At 54.9% G+C, this 18,199-nt stretch overlaps 2 protein-coding genes across 4 annotated transcripts in view; one reads left to right on the forward strand and one right to left on the reverse strand.

The window, feature by feature from the left end:
* LOC146005669 (flap endonuclease 1-like) overlaps positions 1-8,139 on the reverse strand; it is a 95,499-nt gene extending 87,360 nt beyond the window's left edge. The window contains exon 1 of the mRNA XM_083145083.1: positions 7,985-8,139. Coding sequence (XP_083001209.1) covers positions 7,985-8,066 — 82 coding nt within the window. The 5' untranslated portion in view covers positions 8,067-8,139. The remainder of the gene's footprint in view (positions 1-7,984) is intronic.
* Positions 7,808-18,199, forward strand: part of TMEM276 (transmembrane protein 276) — a 74,014-nt gene continuing 63,622 nt past the window's right edge. The window contains exons 1-2 of one of the 3 annotated variants that reach the window (XM_083145084.1): positions 7,808-8,083; positions 12,248-12,392. In XM_083145084.1, the coding sequence (XP_083001210.1) occupies positions 12,300-12,392 (93 nt within the window). In that variant the 5' untranslated portion in view covers positions 7,808-8,083; positions 12,248-12,299. Of the gene's footprint in view, positions 8,084-11,427; positions 12,086-12,247; positions 12,393-18,199 lie in introns of those variants that run through there. The other 2 variants (XM_083145085.1, XM_083145086.1) reach the window with 2 other exon arrangements.

The raw sequence follows: 18,199 nt of genomic DNA on the forward strand, positions 1-18,199 counted from the left end.
TGTATGTATAGATACGCAGGTTGCAGTATACAGAGCACTGTGTCCTCCTGGAGAGGGGCATGCTGGGAGGTATGTATGTATGTATAGATACGCAGGGTGCAGTATACAGAGCACTGTGTCCCCCTGGAGAGGGGCATGCTGGGAGGTATGTATGTATAGATACGCAGGGTACAGTATACAGAGCACTGTGTCCCCCTGGAGAGGGGCATGCTGGGAGGTATGTATGTATAGATAGATACGCAGGGTGCAGTATACAGAGCACTGTGTCCCCCTGGAGAGGGGCATGCTGGGAGGTATGTATGTATAGATACGCAGGGTGCAGTATACAGAGCACTGTGTCCTCCTGGAGAGGGGCATGCTGGGAGGTATGTATGTATAGATACGCAGGGTGCAGTATACAGAGCATTGTGTCACCCTGGAGAGGGGCATGCTGGGAGGTATGTATGTATAGATACGCAGGGTGCAGTATACAGAGCACTGTGTCCCCCTGGAGAGGGGCATGCTGGGAGGTATGTATGTATGTATGTATGTATAGATACACAGGGTGCAGTATACAGAGCACTGTGTCCTCCTGGAGAGGGGCATGCTGGGAGGTATGTATGTATAGATACGCAGGGTGCAATATACAGAGCACTGTGTCCCCCTGGAGAGGGGCATGCTGGGAGGTATGTATGTATAGATACGCAGGGTGCAGTATACAGAGCACTGTGTCCTCCTGGAGAGGGGCATGCTGGGAGGTATGTATGTATAGATAGATACGCAGGGTGCAGTATACAGAGCACTGTGTCCTCCTGGAGAGGGGCATGCTGGGAGGTATGTATGTATGTATATATACGCAGGGTGCAGTATACAGAGCACTGTGTCCTCCTGGAGAGGGGCATGCTGGGAGGTATGTATGTATGTATAGATACGCAGGGTGCAGTATACAGAGCACTGTGTCCTCCTGGAGAGGGGCATGCTGGTATGTATGTATGTATAGATAGATACGCAGGGTGCAGTATACAGAGCACTGTGTCCTCCTGGAGAGGGGCATGCTGGGAGGTATGTATGTATAGATAGATACGCAGGGTGCAGTATACAGAGCACTGTGTCCTCCTGGAGAGGGGCATGCTGGGAGGTATGTATGTATGTATAGATACGCAGGGTGCAGTATACAGAGCACTGTGTCCTCCTGGAGAGGGGCATGCTGGGAGGTATGTATGTATGTATGTATGTATAGATACGCAGGGTGCAGTATACAGAGCACTGTGTCCCCCTGGAGAGGGGCATGCTGGGAGGTATGTATGTATAGATAGATACGCAGGGTGCAGTATACAGAGCACTGTGTCCTCCTGGAGAGGGGCATGCTGGGAGGTATGTATGTATAGATACGCAGGGTGCAGTATACAGAGCACTGGGTCCTCCTGGAGAGGGGCATGCTGGGAGGTATGTATGTATAGATACGCAGGGTGCAGTATACAGAGCACTGTGTCCCCCTGGAGAGGGGCATGCTGGGAGGTATGTATGTATGTATGTATGTATGTATGTATGTATAGATACGCAGGGTGCAGTATACAGAGCACTGTGTCCTCCTGGAGAGGGGCATGCTGGGAGGTATGTATGTATAGATACGCAGGGTGCAATATACAGAGCACTGTGTCCCCCTGGAGAGGGGCATGCTGGGAGGTATGTATGTATAGATACGCAGGGTGCAGTATACAGAGCACTGTGTCCTCCTGGAGAGGGGCATGCTGGGAGGTATGTATGTATAGATAGATACGCAGGGTGCAGTATACAGAGCACTGTGTCCTCCTGGAGAGGGGCATGCTGGGAGGTATGTATGTATAGATAGATACGCAGGGTGCAGTATACAGAGCACTGTGTCCTCCTGGAGAGGGGCATGCTGGGAGGTATGTATGTATAGATACGCAGGGTGCAGTATACAGAGCATTGTGTCCCTCTGGAGAGGGGCATGCTGGGAGGTATGTATGTATGTATGTATAGATATGCAGGGTGCAGTATACAGAGCACTGTGTCCCCCTGGAGAGGGGCATGCTGGGAGGTATGTATGTATAGATAGATACGCAGGGTGCAGTATACAGAGCACTGTGTCCTCCTGGAGAGGGGCATGCTGAGAGGTATGTATGTATGTATAGATACGCAGGGTGCAGTATACAGAGCACTGTGTCCCCCTGGAGAGGGGCATGCTGGGAGGTATGTATGTATAGATAGATACGCAGGGTGCAGTATACAGAGCACTGGGTCCTGCTGGAGAGGGGCATGCTATGAGGTATGTATGTATAGATACGCAGGGTGCAGTATACAGAGCACTGTGTCCTCCTGGAGAGGGGCATGCTGGGAGGTATGTATGTATAGATAGATACGCAGGGTGCAGTATACAGAGCACTGTGTCCTCCTGGAGAGGGGCATGCTGGGAGGTATGTATAGATAGATACGCAGGGTGCAGTATACAGAGCACTGTATCCTCCTGGAGAGGGGCATGCTGGGAGGTATGTATGTATAGAAAGATACGCAGGGTGCAGTATACAGAGCACTGTGTCCTCCTGGAGAGGGGCCTGCTGGGAGGTATGTATGTATAGATAGATACGCAGGGTGCAGTATACAGAGCATTGTGTCCCCCTGGAGAGGGGCATGCTGGGAGGTATGTATGTATAGATACGCAGGGTGCAGTATACAGAGCACTGTGTCCCCCTGGAGAGGGGCATGCTGGGAGGTATGTATGTATAGATAGATACGCAGGGTGCAGCATACAGAGCACTGTGTCCTCCTGGAAAGGTGCATGCTGGGAGGTATGTATGTATAGATACGCAGGGTGCAGTATACAGAGCACTGTGTCCCCCTGGAGAGGGGCATGCTGGGAGGTATGTATGTATGTATGTATAGATACGCAGGGTGCAGTATACAGAGCACTGTGTCCCCCTGGAGAGGGGCATGCTGGGAGGTATGTATGTATAGATAGATACGCAGGGTGCAGTATACAGAGCACTGTGTCCTCCTGGAGAGGGGCATGCTGGGAGGTATGTATGTATAGATACGCAGGGTGCAGTATACAGAGCACTGTGTCCCCCTGGAGAGGGGCATGCTGGGAGGTATGTATGTATAGATAGATACGCAGGGTGCAGTATACAGAGCACTGGGTCCTGCTGGAGAGGGGCATGCTGGGAGGTATGTATGTATAGATACGCAGGGTGCAGTATACAGAGCACTGTGTCCTCCTGGAGAGGGGCATGCTGGGAGGTATGTATGTATAGATAGATACGCAGGGTGCAGTATACAGAGCACTGGGTCCTGCTGGAGAGGGGCATGCTGGGAGGTATGTATGTATAGATACGCAGGGTGCAGTATACAGAGCACTGTGTCCCCCTGGAGAGGGGCATGCTGGGAGGTATGTATGTATAGATAGATACGCAGGGTGCAGTATACAGAGCACTGGGTCCTGCTGGAGAGGGGCATGCTTGGAGGTATGTATAGATCGATACGCAGGGTGCAGTATACAGAGCACTGTATCCTCCTGGAGAGGGGCATGCTGGGAGGTATGTATGTATAGAAAGATACGCAGGGTGCAGTATACAGAGCACTGTGTCCCCCTGGAGAGGGGCATGCTGGGAGGTATGTATGTATAGATACGCAGGGTGCAGTATACAGAGCACTGTGTCCCCCTGGAGAGGGGCATGCTGGGAGGTATGTATGTATAGCTAGATACGCAGGGTGCAGTATACAGAGCACTGTGTCCTCCTGGAGAGGGGCATGCTGGGAGGTATGTATGTATGTATAGATACGCAGGGTGCAGTATACAGAGCACTGTGTCCTCCTGGAGAGGGGCATGCTGGGAGGTATGTATGTATGTATGTATGTATGTATGTATGTATAGATACGCGGGGTGCAGTATACAGAGCACTGTGTCCCCCTGGAGAGGGGCATGCTGGGAGGTATGTATGTATAGATACGCAGGGTGCAGTATACAGAGCACTGTGTCCTCCTGGAGAGGGGCATGCTGGGAGGTATGTATGTATAGATAGATACGCAGGGTGCAGTATACAGAGCACTGTGTCCCCCTGGAGAGGGGCATGCTGGGAGGTATGTATGTATAGATAGATACGCAGGGTGCAGTATACAGAGCACTGTGTCCTCCTGGAGAGGGGCATGCTGGGAGGTATGTATGTATAGATACGCAGGGTGCAGTATACAGAGCACTGTGTCCTCCTGGAGAGGGGCATGCTGGGAGGTATGTATGTATAGATAGATACGCAGGGTGCAGTATACAGAGCACTGGGTCCTGCTGGAGAGGGGCATGCTGGGAGGTATGTATGTATAGATACGCAGGGTGCAGTATACAGAGCACTGTGTCCTCCTGGAGAGGGGCATGCTGAGAGGTATGTATGTATAGATAGATACGCAGGGTGCAGTATACAGAGCACTGGGTCCTGCTGGAGAGGGGCATGCTGGGAGGTATGTATGTATAGATACGCAGGGTGCAGTATACAGAGCACTGTGTCCCCCTGGAGAGGGGCATGCTGGGAGGTATGTATGTATAGATAGATACGCAGGGTGCAGTATACAGAGCACTGGGTCCTGCTGGAGAGGGGCATGCTGGGAGGTATGTATAGATAGATACGCAGGGTGCAGTATACAGAGCACTGTATCCTCCTGGAGAGGGGCATGCTGGGAGGTATGTATGTATAGAAAGATACGCAGGGTGCAGTATACAGAGCACTGTGTCCCCCTGGAGAGGGGCATGCTGGGAGGTATGTATGTATAGATACGCGGGGTGCAGTATACAGAGCACTGTGTCCCCCTGGAGAGGGGCATGCTGGGAGGTATGTATGTATAGATACGCAGGGTGCAGTATACAGAGCACTGTGTCCTCCTGGAGAGGGGCATGCTGGGAGGTATGTATGTATGTATAGATACGCAGGGTGCAGTATACAGAGCACTGTGTCCTCCTGGAGAGGGGCATGCTGGGAGGTATGTATGTATAGATACGCAGGGTGCAGTATACAGAGCACTGTGTCCTCCTGGAGAGGGGCATGCTGGGAGGTATGTATGTATGTATAGATACGCAGGGTGCAGTATACAGAGCACTGTGTCCTCCTGGAGAGGGGCATGCTGGGAGGGATGTATGTATGTATGTATGTATGTATGTATAGATATGCGGGGTGCAGTATACAGAGCACTGTGTCCCCCTGGAGAGGGGCATGCTGGGAGGTATGTATGTATGTATAGATACGCAGGGTGCAGTATACAGAGCACTGTGTCCTCCTGGAGAGGGGCATGCTGGGAGGTATGTATGTATGTATGTATGTATGTATGTATGTATGTATGTATAGATACGCGGGGTGCAGTATACAGAGCACTGTGTCCCCCTGGAGAGGGGCATGCTGGGAGGTATGTATGTATGTATGTATAGATACGCAGGGTGCAGTATACAGAGCACTGGGTCCTGCTGGAGAGGGGCATGCTGGGAGGTATGTATGTATAGATACGCAGGGTGCAGTATACAGAGCACTGTGTCCCCCTGGAGAGGGGCATGCTGGGAGGTATGTATGTATAGAAAGATACGCAGGGTGCAGTATACAGAGCACTGTGTCCCCCTGGAGAGGGGCATGCTGGGAGGTATGTATGTATAGATACGCGGGGTGCAGTATACAGAGCACTGTGTCCCCCTGGAGAGGGGCATGCTGGGAGGTATGTATGTATAGATACGCAGGGTGCAGTATACAGAGCACTGTGTCCTCCTGGAGAGGGGCATGCTGGGAGGTATGTATGTATGTATGTATAGATACGCAGGGTGCAGTATACAGAGCACTGTGTCCTCCTGGAGAGGGGCATGCTGGGAGGTATGTATGTATAGATACGCAGGGTGCAGTATACAGAGCACTGTGTCCTCCTGGAGAGGGGCATGCTGGGAGGTATGTATGTATGTATAGATACGCAGGGTGCAGTATACAGAGCACTGTGTCCTCCTGGAGAGGGGCATGCTGGGAGGTATGTATGTATGTATGTATGTATAGATACGCGGGGTGCAGTATACAGAGCACTGTGTCCCCCTGGAGAGGGGCATGCTGGGAGGTATGTATGTATGTATAGATACGCAGGGTGCAGTATACAGAGCACTGTGTCCTCCTGGAGAGGGGCATGCTGGGAGGTATGTATGTATGTATGTATAGATACGCGGGGTGCAGTATACAGAGCACTGTGTCCCCCTGGAGAGGGGCATGCTGGGAGGTATGTATGTATGTATGTATAGATACGCAGGGTGCAGTATACAGAGCACTGGGTCCTGCTGGAGAGGGGCATGCTGGGAGGTATGTATGTATAGATACGCAGGGTGCAGTATACAGAGCACTGTGTCCCCCTGGAGAGGGGCATGCTGGGAGGTATGTATGTATGTATAGATACGCAGGGTGCAGTATACAGAGCACTGGGTCCTCCTGGAGAGGGGCATGCTGGGAGGTATGTATAGATAGATACGCAGGGTGCAGTATACACAGCACTATGTCCTCCTGGAGAGGGGCATGCTGGGAGGTATGTATAGATAGATACGCAGGGTGCAGTATACACAGCACTATGTCCTCCTGGAGAGGGGCATGCTGGGAGGTATGTATGTATAGAAAGATACGCAGGGTGCAGTATACAGAGCACTGTGTCCCCCTGGAGAGGGGCATGCTGGGAGGTATGTATGTATAGATACGCGGGGTGCAGTATACAGAGCACTGTGTCCCCCTGGAGAGGGGCATGCTGGGAGGTATGTATGTATGTATAGATACGCAGGGTGCAGTATACAGAGCACTGTGTCCTCCTGGAGAGGGGCATGCTGGGAGGTATGTATGTATAGATACGCAGGGTGCAGTATACAGAGCACTGTGTCCCCCTGGAGAGGGGCATGCTGGGAGGTATGTATGTATAGATAGATACGCAGGGTGCAGTATACAGAGCACTGTGTCCTCCTGGAGAGGGGCATGCTGGGAGGTATGTATGTATAGATACGCAGGGTGCAGTATACAGAGCACTGTGTCCTCCTGGAGAGGGGCATGCTGGGAGGTATGTATGTATGTATAGATACGCAGGGTGCAGTATACAGAGCACTGTGTCCTCCTGGAGAGGGGCATGCTGGGAGGTATGTATGTATGTATGTATGTATAGATACGCGGGGTGCAGTATACAGAGCACTGTGTCCCCCTGGAGAGGGGCATGCTGGGAGGTATGTATGTATGTATGTATGTATAGATACGCAGGGTGCAGTATACAGAGCACTGTGTCCTCCTGGAGAGGGGCATGCTGGGAGGTATGTATGTATAGATACACAGGGTGCAGTATACAGAGCACTGTGTCCCCCTGGAGAGGGGCATGCTGGGAGGTATGTATGTATAGATAGATACGCAGGGTGCAGTATACAGAGCACTGTGTCCTCCTGGAGAGGGGCATGCTGGGAGGTATGTATGTATAGATACGCGGGGTGCAGTATACAGAGCACTGTGTCCTCCTGGAGAGGGGCATGCTGGGAGGTATGTATGTATAGATACGCAGGGTGCAGTATACAGAGCACTGTGTCCCCCTGGAGAGGGGCATGCTGGGAGGTATGTATGTATGTATGTATAGATACGCGGGGTGCAGTATACAGAGCACTGTGTCCTCCTGGAGAGGGGCATGCTGGGAGGTATGTATGTATAGATACGCAGGGTGCAGTATACAGAGCACTGTGTCCCCCTGGAGAGGGGCATGCTGGGAGGTATGTATGTATGTATGTATAGATACGCAGGGTGCAGTATACAGAGCACTGTGTCCCCCTGGAGAGGGGCATGCTGGGACTGGAGAGGGGCATGCTGGGAGGAATGCAGTAGGGATCAGGAAGTGTAGGGATCAGGGAACACTGTCAGCAGTCAGCACTGTGCATCTCGCCGCACGGCATACTGGGAGTGTAGTGAGTCTGACGTCAGTGCGGCGTCCCAGGAACTACATGTCCCAGCATGCCCGGCGCCCTCACCCCGGTAGGTGCCGATCTCCGCGCTCCGTTCGCTCCCCGGGGCCTCCTCCCGGATCAGCGCGGCCAGACGTAGGATCCCCATCGCGGCGGCGGCCAGAGGTGGATCCCGTGATAGGAAGCAGCGATCCCGGCGTCATCTCCGGGGGGAGGGTGGAGGGTACAGCGCTGCCCTCATCTCACAGCGCAGGGACCCGGGCAGCCTGTACTCCGCCCCCGCACTGTGCCATGCTGGGAGCCATGGGCATAATACCATTATTATATCCCCCCCACCCCTATATATATATATATATATATATATATATATATATATATATATATCTCTCTCTATATCCGGCAGGGGAGTTTAATGTGTGGAGGAACCAACAGGGGAGTTACACGAATAGAGGGTCTGGCAGGGGAGTTATACGTATGGAGGTTCCAGCAGGGGAGTTATACGTGTGGAGGGTCCGGCAGGGGAGTTATACGCGTGGAGGGTCCGGCAGGGGAGTTATACGCGTGGAGGGTCCGGCAGGGGAGTTATACGCGTGGAGGGTCCGGCAGGGGAGTTATACGTGTGGAGGGTCCGGCAGGGGAGTTATACGTGTGGAGGGTCCGGCAGGGGAATTATACGTGTGGAGGGTCCGGCAGGGGAGTTGCACGTGTGGAGGGTCCGGCAGGGGAGTTGCACGTGTGGAGGGTCCGGCAGGGGAGTTATACGTATGGAGGTTCCAGCAGGGGAGTTATACGTGTGGAGGGTCCGGCAGGGTAGTTATACGCGTGGAGGGTCCGGCAGGGGAGTTATACGCGTGGAGGGTCCGGCAGGGGAGTTATACGCGTGGAGGGTCCGGCAGGGGAGTTATACGTGTGGAGGGTCCGGCAGGGGAATTATACGTGTGGAGGGTCCGGCAGGGGAGTTGCACGTGTGGAGGGTCCGGCAGGGGAGTTGCACGTGTGGAGGGTTCGGCAGGGGAGTTGCACGTGTGGAGGGTCCGGCAGGGGAGTTGCACGTGTGGAGGGTCCGGCAGGGGAGTTGCACGTGTGGAGGGTCCGGCAGGGGAGTTGCACGTGTGGAGGGTTTGGCAGGGGAGTTGCACGTGTGGAGGGTTTGGCAGGGGAGTTCCACGTGTGGAGGGTTTGGCAGGGGAGTTCCACGTGTGGAGGGTCCGGCAGGGGAGTTACACGTGTGGGAGGGGCCGGCAGGGGAGTTATACGTGTGGGAGGGACCGGCAGGGGAGTTATACGTGTGGGACTGTCCGGCAGGGAAGTTATAGGTGTGGGGGGTCCGGATGAGGAGTTATACGTGTGGAGGATGCGGCAGAGTAGTCATACGTGTGGAGGGTCCCGCAGGGGAGTTATACTTGTGGGAGGGACCGACAGTGGAGTTATACGCATGGGATGGACTGGCAGAGGAGTTATATGTGTATGAGGGTCCGTCAGGGGATTTTTACGTGTGGAGGGTCCGGCAGACTAGGTAAAAACGTGGGAGGGACCGGAAGGGGAGTTATACGTGTGGAGGGACCGGCAGAGGAGTTATACGTGTGGAGGGATTTGCAGAGGAGTTAAACGTGTCGGAGGCTTCGGCAGGGGAGTTATACATGTTGGAGGATCCGGCAGGGGAGTTATACATGTTGGAGGATCCAGCAGAGGAGTTATACATGTTGGAGGATCCGGCAGGGGAGTTATACATGTTGGAGGATCCGGCAGGGGAGTTATACATGTTGGAGGATCCGGCAGGGGAGTTATACATGTTGGAGGATCCGGCAGGGGAGTTACATGTGGTATTAGGGTCCGGCAGGAGAGTTATACATGTGCATTGCTCCCAACAAGACCCTCTCCGGGAGGGGCACATTGCTCTGCTCCTGCACTTCCCTGGTAATGTTGGATTGCCATCACCTTTCTTATCAATTAAACTGTTCAACACAGGTGCTGGCAATCATACATTAAGAAAAAAGTCCGGGAGCAGAGCATTGTGTCCCTCCTGGAGCAGGTCATGTTGGGGAGGTATGGATGTGGAGGATCCATCAGAGGAGTTATATGTGTAGGAGGGTCCGGCAGGGGAATTATACACGTGGGAGGTTCCAGCAGAGGAGTTATATGCATGGGAGGATTCAGCAGAGGAGTTATACATGTTGGAGGGTCCAGCAGAGGATTTTTACGTGGTATTAGCCTCTGGCAGGGGAGTTATGTGCATGGGAGGGTCCAGCAGGGGAGTTTTACGTGTGGAGGGTCCAGTAGAGGAGTTGTATGCATGGGAGGATTCCAGCAGAGGAGTTATACATGATATTAGGGTCTGGCAGGGTAGTTATACGTGTTGGAGGGACTGGCAGGAGAATTATATATGTGGGAGGGTCCAGCTGTGGAGTTATATGTGTGGATGGTCTTATAGAAAACCAGAAAAATAGTGACACCCACTATAAGTTTTCGCATTTGCATATACCATAAAATATGTGAGGGTTTTCTCTCTGAAAAAGAGCTCAAACATACATACCTCCCAACTGTCCCGTTTTTTGCAGGACCGTCAAGCTTTTTTGCGAAGGTCCCGTGTCCCTCCCGGAACAGGCAGTGTCCCTAGGTAGGGGGGGCAGTTGGTAGTCCTCCCAGCCTAATGAATAGACGCTGTGTGCATGTGGTGGGACCGGTAGTGAAGTTATACTGGTGGGAGGGACCGCTAGGGGAGTTATACATGTGGGTGGGTCCGGCAGGGAAGTTATACGTGTGGAGGGACCGGCAGGGCAGTTATACGTGTGGGAGGGTCCTCCAGGGGAGTTAAACTTGTGGAGGATGTGGCAGGGGAGTTATACATATGGGAGGGTTTGGCAGGGGAGTTATACGTGCGGAGGGACCGGCAGGGGAGTTAAACGTGTGGAGGGTCCAGCAGGGAATTTACACGTGTGGGAGGATCCAGCAGGGGAGTTATATGTGTGGGAGGGTCCGGCAGAGGAGTTATGTGTGGGAGGGTCCGGCAGGAGAGTTATACGTGTAGGAGGGTTTGGCAGGGGAGTTTTACATCTGGGAAAGTCCGGCAGGGGAGTTATACATGTTGGAGGTTCCAGCAGAGGAGTTAGACGTGGTATTAGGATCCGGTAGGGGAGTAATGCGCATGGGAGGTCCGGCAGGGTAGTTTTACGAGCGGGAGAGACTGGCAGAGGAGTTATAAGCATGGGAGGGTCCGGCAGGGGAGTTATATGCGTGGGAGGGTCCACCAGAGGAGTTATATGCGTGGGAGGGTCCGGCAGAGGAGTTATACCTGTGGGAGGGTCTGGCAGAGGAGTTATACGTGTGGGAGGGTCGGGCAGGGGAGTTATACGCGTGGGAGGGTCGGGCAGGGGAGTTATAAGCGTGGAAGGGTCCGGCAGAGGAGTTATACACGTGGTAGGGACCGGCAGGGGAGTTATACGTGTTGGAGGGTCCGACAGGGGAGTTATACATGTGGGAGGGACTGGGAGGGGAGTTATACGTGTGGGAGGGTCCGGCAGGGGAGTTATACACGTGGAAGGCTCCGGCAGAGGAGTTATACACGTGGTAGGGACCGGCAGGGGAGTTATACGCGTGGAAGGGTCCGGCAGGGGAGTTATACATGGTATTAGGGTCTGGCAGAGGAGTTATACACGTGGTAGGGACCGGCAGAGGAGTTATACGTGTGGGAGGGTCCGGCAGGGGAGTTATACCTGTGGGAGGGTCTGGCAGAGGAGTTATACACGTGGTAGGGACCGGCAGGGGAGTAATACGCGTGGGAGGGTCCGGCAGAGGAGTTATACATGGTATTAGGGTCTGGCAGGGGAGTTATACACGTGGTAGGGACTGGCAGGGGAGTTATTCGTGTGGGAGGGTCCGGCAGGGGAGTTATACACGTGGTAGGGACCGGCAGGGGAGTAATACGCGTGGTAGGTCCGGCAGGTTAGTTTTACGAGCGGGAGAGACTGGCAGAGGAGTTATAAGCATAGGAGGGTCCGGCAGGGGAGTTATATGCGTGGGAGGGTCCGGCAGAGGAGTTATACCTGTGGGAGGGTCTGGCAGAGGAGTTATACGTGTGGGAGGGTCCGGCAGGGGAGTAATACGCGTGGGAGGGTCCGGCAGAGGAGTTATACATGGTATTAGGGTCTGGCAGGGGAGTTATACGGTGTAAGTAATGGTCCCTGTGGGTCCTGGAGACCCTTTTCTGTGTGTGTCTGTGTGTCCCCCCCAGTAACCTGCAGACGGTGATGTCTCCTGGCACTGGGAAGAGCTGCACCCTGTTTCCGTCTCCATGTTGTTGCTAATGAAATGTATTTTCACCACATCCAGTGACGTGATGCAGACGGCGCTGTGATCTATGTGACGCGGGTCTCCTCCAGACATGCTGGGAACACCGAGCTCAGAGGTCGTCACCCTCATGTCGCAGGTCGGCCTCGGGACTGTCTGTCTGTTGTGCGCAGCGCGGTCGCTTCAGGTGAGAAAGTGCCGCAGAGTCGTATTGTGATGGGACAGGTGCCGCTGGGCTTGATGAGTTAAAAGGATCTATTTGTAGGGGGATGCAGACAGTGACAGTATAAGGCAGGGGGAACCAGTGGGTGACAGAGAGAGGGTGACAGTATAAGGCAGGGGGAACCAGTGGGTGACAGGGAGAGGGTGACAGTATAAGACGGGGAACCAATGGGTGACAGCAGGGGGCACTGAGTGACAGGGAAAGGGTGGCAGCATAAGGCAGGGGGAACCAGTGGGTGACAGTGGGAGGCACAGGGTGACAGTATAAGGCAGGGGGAACCAGTGGGTGACAGGGAGAGGGTGACAGTATAAGACGGGGAACCAATGGGTGACAGCAGGGGGCACTGAGTGACAGGGAAAGGGTGGCAGCATAAGGCAGGGGGAACCAGTGGGAGGCACAGGGTGACAGTATAAGCCAGGGGGAACCAGTGGGAGACAGCAGAGGGTGACAGCGTAAGGCAGGGGGATGCAGAGGGTGACAGTGGAAAGCAGGGGTGTTAGAAGAGCAGGGGGAACCAGTGGGAGGCAGAGAGTGACAGCATAAGACAGGGGGATGCGGAGGGTGACAGTGGGAGGAGAGGATGACAGTATAAGGTAGGGGGAACTCATGGGTGACAGTATAAGGCAGGGGGAACCAGTGGATGACAGTATAAGGCAGAGGGTGACAGTGGGAGGCAGTGGGTGACAGTATAAGGCAGGGGGAACCAGTGGGTGACAGTGGGAGGCAGAGGTTGACAATATAAGGCAGGGGAACCAGTGGGTGACAGTGGGAGGCAGAGGTTGACAATATAAGGCAGGGGAACCAGTGGGTGACAGTATAAGGCAGCGGGAACCAGTGGGTGACAGTGGGAGGCAGAGGGTGACAGTATAAGGCAAGGGGAACCAGTGGGAAGCAGAGGGTGACAGTATAAAGCAGGGGTAACCAGTGGGAGGTACAGGGTGACCGTATAAGGCAGGGGGAACCAGTGAGTGACAGTGGGAGGCAGGGGGAACCAGTGGGAGGCAAAGGGTGACAGTATAAGGCAGGGGGAACCAGTGGGTGACAGTGGGAGGCAGAGGGTGACAGTATAAGGCAGGGGAAACCAGTGGGAGGCAAAGGGTGACAGTATAAGGCAGGGGGAACCAGTGGGTGACAGTGGGATGCATAGGGTGAAAGTATAAGGCAGAGGGTTCAGTGGATGACAGTGGAAGGCAGAGGGTGACCATATAAGGCAGCGGGAACCAGTGGGAGGCAGAGGGTGACAGTATGAGGCAGAGGGTGATAGTATAAGGCAGGGGGAACCAGTGGGAGGCAGAGGATGACAGTATAAGACAGGGGGAACCAGTGGGAGGCAGATGGTGACAGTATAAGGCAGGGGGAACCAGTAGGTGACAGTATAAGGCAGGGGGAACCAGTGGGAGGCAGAGGGTGGTAGTATAAGGCAGGGGGAACCAGTGGGTGACAGTGGGAGGCAGAGGGTGACAGTATAAGGCAGGAGGAACCAGTGGGAGGCAGAGGGTGACATTATAAGGCAGGTGGAACCAGTGGGAGGCAGAGGGTGGTAGTATAAGGCAGGGGGAACCAGTGGGAGGCAGAGGGTGACCGTATAAGGCAGGGGGAACCAGTGGGAGGCAGAGGGTGACAGTATAAGGCAGGAGGAACCAGTGGGTGACAGTGGGAGGCAGAGGGTGACAGTATAAGGCAGGTGGAACCAGTGGGAGGCAAAGGGTGATAGTATAAGGCAGGGGGAACCAGTGGGAGGCAGAGGGTGACAGTATAAGGCAGGGGGAACCAGTGGGTGACAGAGAGTGACCGTATAAGGCAGCAGGAACCAGTGCTGACAGTGGGAGACAGAGGGTGACAGTATAAGGCAGGGGGAGGCAGAGGGTGACAGTATAAGGCAGGGGGAACCCGTGGGTGTTAGAGGGTGACCATATAAGGCAGGGGGAACCAGTGGGAGGCAGAGGGTGACAGTATAAGGCAGGGGGAACCCGTGGGAGGCAGAGGGTGACAGTATAAGGCAGGGGGAACCAGTGGGTGACAGTATAAGGCATGGGGAACCAGCGGGAGGCAGAGGGTGATAGTATAAGGCAGGGGGAACCAGTGGGAGGCAGAGGGTGATAGTATAAGGCAGGGGGAACCAGTGGGAGGCAGAGGGTGATAGTATAAGGCAGGGGAAACCAGTGGGAGGGAGAGGGTGACAGTATAAGGCAAGGGGAACCAGTGGGAGGCAGAGGGTGACAGTATAAGGCAGGGGGAACCAGTGGGTGATAGTATAAGCAGGGGGAACCAGTGGGAGGCAGAGGGTGATAGTATAAGGCAGGGGGAACCAGTGGGTGACAGTGGGAGGCAGAGGGTGACAGTATAAGGCAGGGGTTCAGTGGATGACAGTGGAAGGCAGAGGGTGACCAGTGGGTGACAGTATAAGGCAGGGGGAACCAGTGGGAGGCAGAGGGTGACTGTATAAGGCAGGAGGAACCAGTGGGAGGCAGAGGGTGACAGTATAAGACAGGGGGAACCAGTGGGAGGACAAGGGGGAACCAGTGGGAGGCAGAGGGTGACAGTATAAGGCAGGGGGTGACAGTGGGAGGCAGACGGTGACAGGATAAGGCAGTGGGAACCAGTGGGAGGCAGAGGGTGATAGTATAAGGCAGGGGGAACCAGTGGGAGGCAGAGGGTGACCCTATAAGGCAGCAGGAACCAGTGGAAGGCAGAGGGTGACAGTATAAGGCAGGGGGGACCAGTGGGTGACAGTATAAGGCAGGGGGAACCAGTGGGTGACAGAGGGTGACAGTATAAGGCAGGGGGAACCAGTGGGTGACAGAGGGTGACCGTATAAGGCAGCAGGAACCAGTGAGTGACAGTGGGAGGCAGAGGGTGACAGTATAAGGCAGGGGGAACCATTGAGTGACAGTGGGAGGCAGAGGGTGACAGTATAAGGCAGGGGGAACGAGTGGGTGACAGTGGGAGGCAGAGGGTGACAGTATAAGGCAGGGGTTCAGTGGATGACAGTGGAAGGCAGAGGGTGACCAGTGGGTGACAGTTGGAGGCAGAGGGTGACCGTATAATGCAGGGGGAACCAGTGGGAGGCAGAGGGTGATAGTATAAGGCATGGGGAACCAGCGGGAGGCAGAGGGTGATAGTATAAGGCAGGGGGAACCAGTGGGTGACAGGGTGATAGTATAAGGCAGGGGGAACCAGTGGGTGACAGAAGGTGATAGTATAAGCAGGGGGAACCAGTGGGAGGCAGAGGGTGACAGTATAAGGCAGAAGGAACCAGTGGGTGACAGAGGGTGATAGTATAAGGCAGGGGGAACCAGTGGGAGGCAGAGGGTGACAGGATAAGGCAGGGGGAACCAGTGGGAGGCAGAGGGTGATAGTATAAGGCAGGGGGAACCAGTGGGAGGCAGAGGTTGACCCTATAAGGCAGCAGGAACCAGTGGGTGACAGTGGGAGTCAGAGAGTGACAGTATAAGGCGGGGGGAACCAGTGGGAGGCAGATGGTGACAGTATAAGGCAGGGGGAACCAGTGGGTGACAAGAGGGTGACAGTATAAGGCAGGGGGAACCAGTGGGTGACAGAGGGTGACCGTATAAGGCAGCGTGAACCAGTGGCTGACAGTGGGAGGCAGAGGGTGACAGTATAAGGCAGGGGGAGGCAGAGGGTGACAGTATAAGGCAGGGGGAACCTGTGGGAGGCAGAGGGTGATAGTATAAGGCAGGGGGAACCAGTGGGAGGCAGAGGGTGACAGTGTAAGGCAGGGGGAACCAGTGGGTGACAAAGGGTGACAGTATAAGGAAGGGGGAACCAGTGGGAGGCAGAGGGTGACCGTATAAGACAGGGGGAACCAGTGGGTGACAGAGGGTGATAGTATAAGGCAGGGGGAACCAGTGGGAGGCAGAGGGTGACAGGATAAGGCAGGGGGAACCAGTGGGAGGCAGAGGGTGATAGTATAAGGCAGGGGGAACCAGTGGGAGGCAGAGGGTGACAGTATAAGGCAGGGGGAACCAGTGGGTGACAGAGGGTGATAGTATAAGGCAGGGGGAACCAGTGGGTGACAGAGGGTGATAGTATAAGGCAGGGGGAACCAGTGGGTGACAGAAGGTGATAGTATAAGCAGGGGGAACCAGTGGGAGGCAGAGGGTGACAGTATAAGGCAGGGGGAACCAGTGGGTGACAGAGGGTGATAGTATAAGGCAGAGGAAACCAGTGGGTGACAGAGGGTGATAGTATAAGCAGGGGGAACCAGTGGGAGGCAGAGGGTGATAGTATAAGGCAGGGGGAACCAGTGGGAGGCAGAGGGTGAAAGTATAAGGCAGGGGTTCAGTGGATGACAGTGGAAGGCAGAGGGTGACCATATAAGGCAGCATGAACCAGTGGGTGACAGTGGGAGGCAGAGGGTGACAGTATAATGCAGGGGGAACCAGTGGGAGGCAGAGGGTGACAGTATAAGGCAGGGGGAACCAGTGGGAGGCAGAGGGTGATAGTATAAGGCAGGGGGAACCAGTGGGAGGCAGAGGGTGACCGTATAAGACAGGGGGAACCAGTGGGTGATAGAGGGTGATAGTATAAGGCAGGGGGAACCAGTGGGAGGCAGAGGGTGACAGGATAAGGCAGGGGGAACCAGTGGGAGGCAGAGGGTGATAGTATAAGGCAGGGGGAACCAGTGGGAGGCAGAGGTTGACCCTATAAGGCAGCAGGAACCAGTGGGTGACAGTGGGAGTCAGAGAGTGACAGTATAAGGCGGGGGGACCAGTGGGAGGCAGATGGTGACAGTATAAGGCAGGGGGAACCAGTGGGTGACAAGAGGGTGACAGTATAAGGCAGGGGGAACCAGTGGGTGACAGAGGGTGACCGTATAAGGCAGCGTGAACCAGTGGCTGACAGTGGGAGGCAGAGGGTGACAGTATAAGGCAGGGGGAGGCAGAGGGTGACAGTATAAGGCAGGGGGAACCTGTGGGAGGCAGAGGGTGATAGTATAAGGCAGGGGGAACCAGTGGGAGGCAGAGGGTGACAGTGTAAGGCAGGAGGAACCAGTGGGTGACAAAGGGTGACAGTATAAGGAAGGGGGAACCAGTGGGAGGCAGAGAGTGATAGTATAAGGCATGGGGAACCAGCGGGAGGCAGAGGGTGATAGTATAAGGCAGGGGGAACCAGTGGGTGACAGGGTGATAGTATAAGGCAGGGGGAACCAGTGGGTGACAGGGAGAGGGTGACAGTATAAGGCAGGGGGAACCAGTGGGTGACAGGGAGAGGGTGACAGTATAAGACGGGGAACCAATGGGTGACAGCAGGGGGCACTGAGTGACAGGGAAAGGGTGGCAGCATAAGGCAGGGGGAACCAGTGGGTGACAGTGGGAGGCACAGGGTGACAGTATAAGGCAGGGGGAACCAGTGGGTGACAGGGAGAGGGTGACAGTATAAGACGGGGAACCAATGGGTGACAGCAGGGGGCACTGAGTGACAGGGAAAGGGTGGCAGCATAAGGCAGGGGGAACCAGTGGGAGGCACAGGGTGACAGTATAAGCCAGGGGGAACCAGTGGGAGACAGCAGAGGGTGACAGCGTAAGGCAGGGGGATGCAGAGGGTGACAGTGGAAAGCAGGGGTGTTAGAAGAGCAGGGGGAACCAGTGGGAGGCAGAGAGTGACAGCATAAGACAGGGGGATGCGGAGGGTGACAGTGGGAGGAGAGGATGACAGTATAAGGTAGGGGGAACTCATGGGTGACAGTATAAGGCAGGGGGAACCAGTGGATGACAGTATAAGGCAGAGGGTGACAGTGGGAGGCAGTG

Source organism: Crinia signifera, chromosome 5 (assembly GCF_055691185.1).
Source record: "Crinia signifera chromosome 5, ASM5569118v1, whole genome shotgun sequence".
Classification (NCBI taxonomy): Eukaryota; Metazoa; Chordata; class Amphibia; order Anura; family Myobatrachidae; genus Crinia; species Crinia signifera.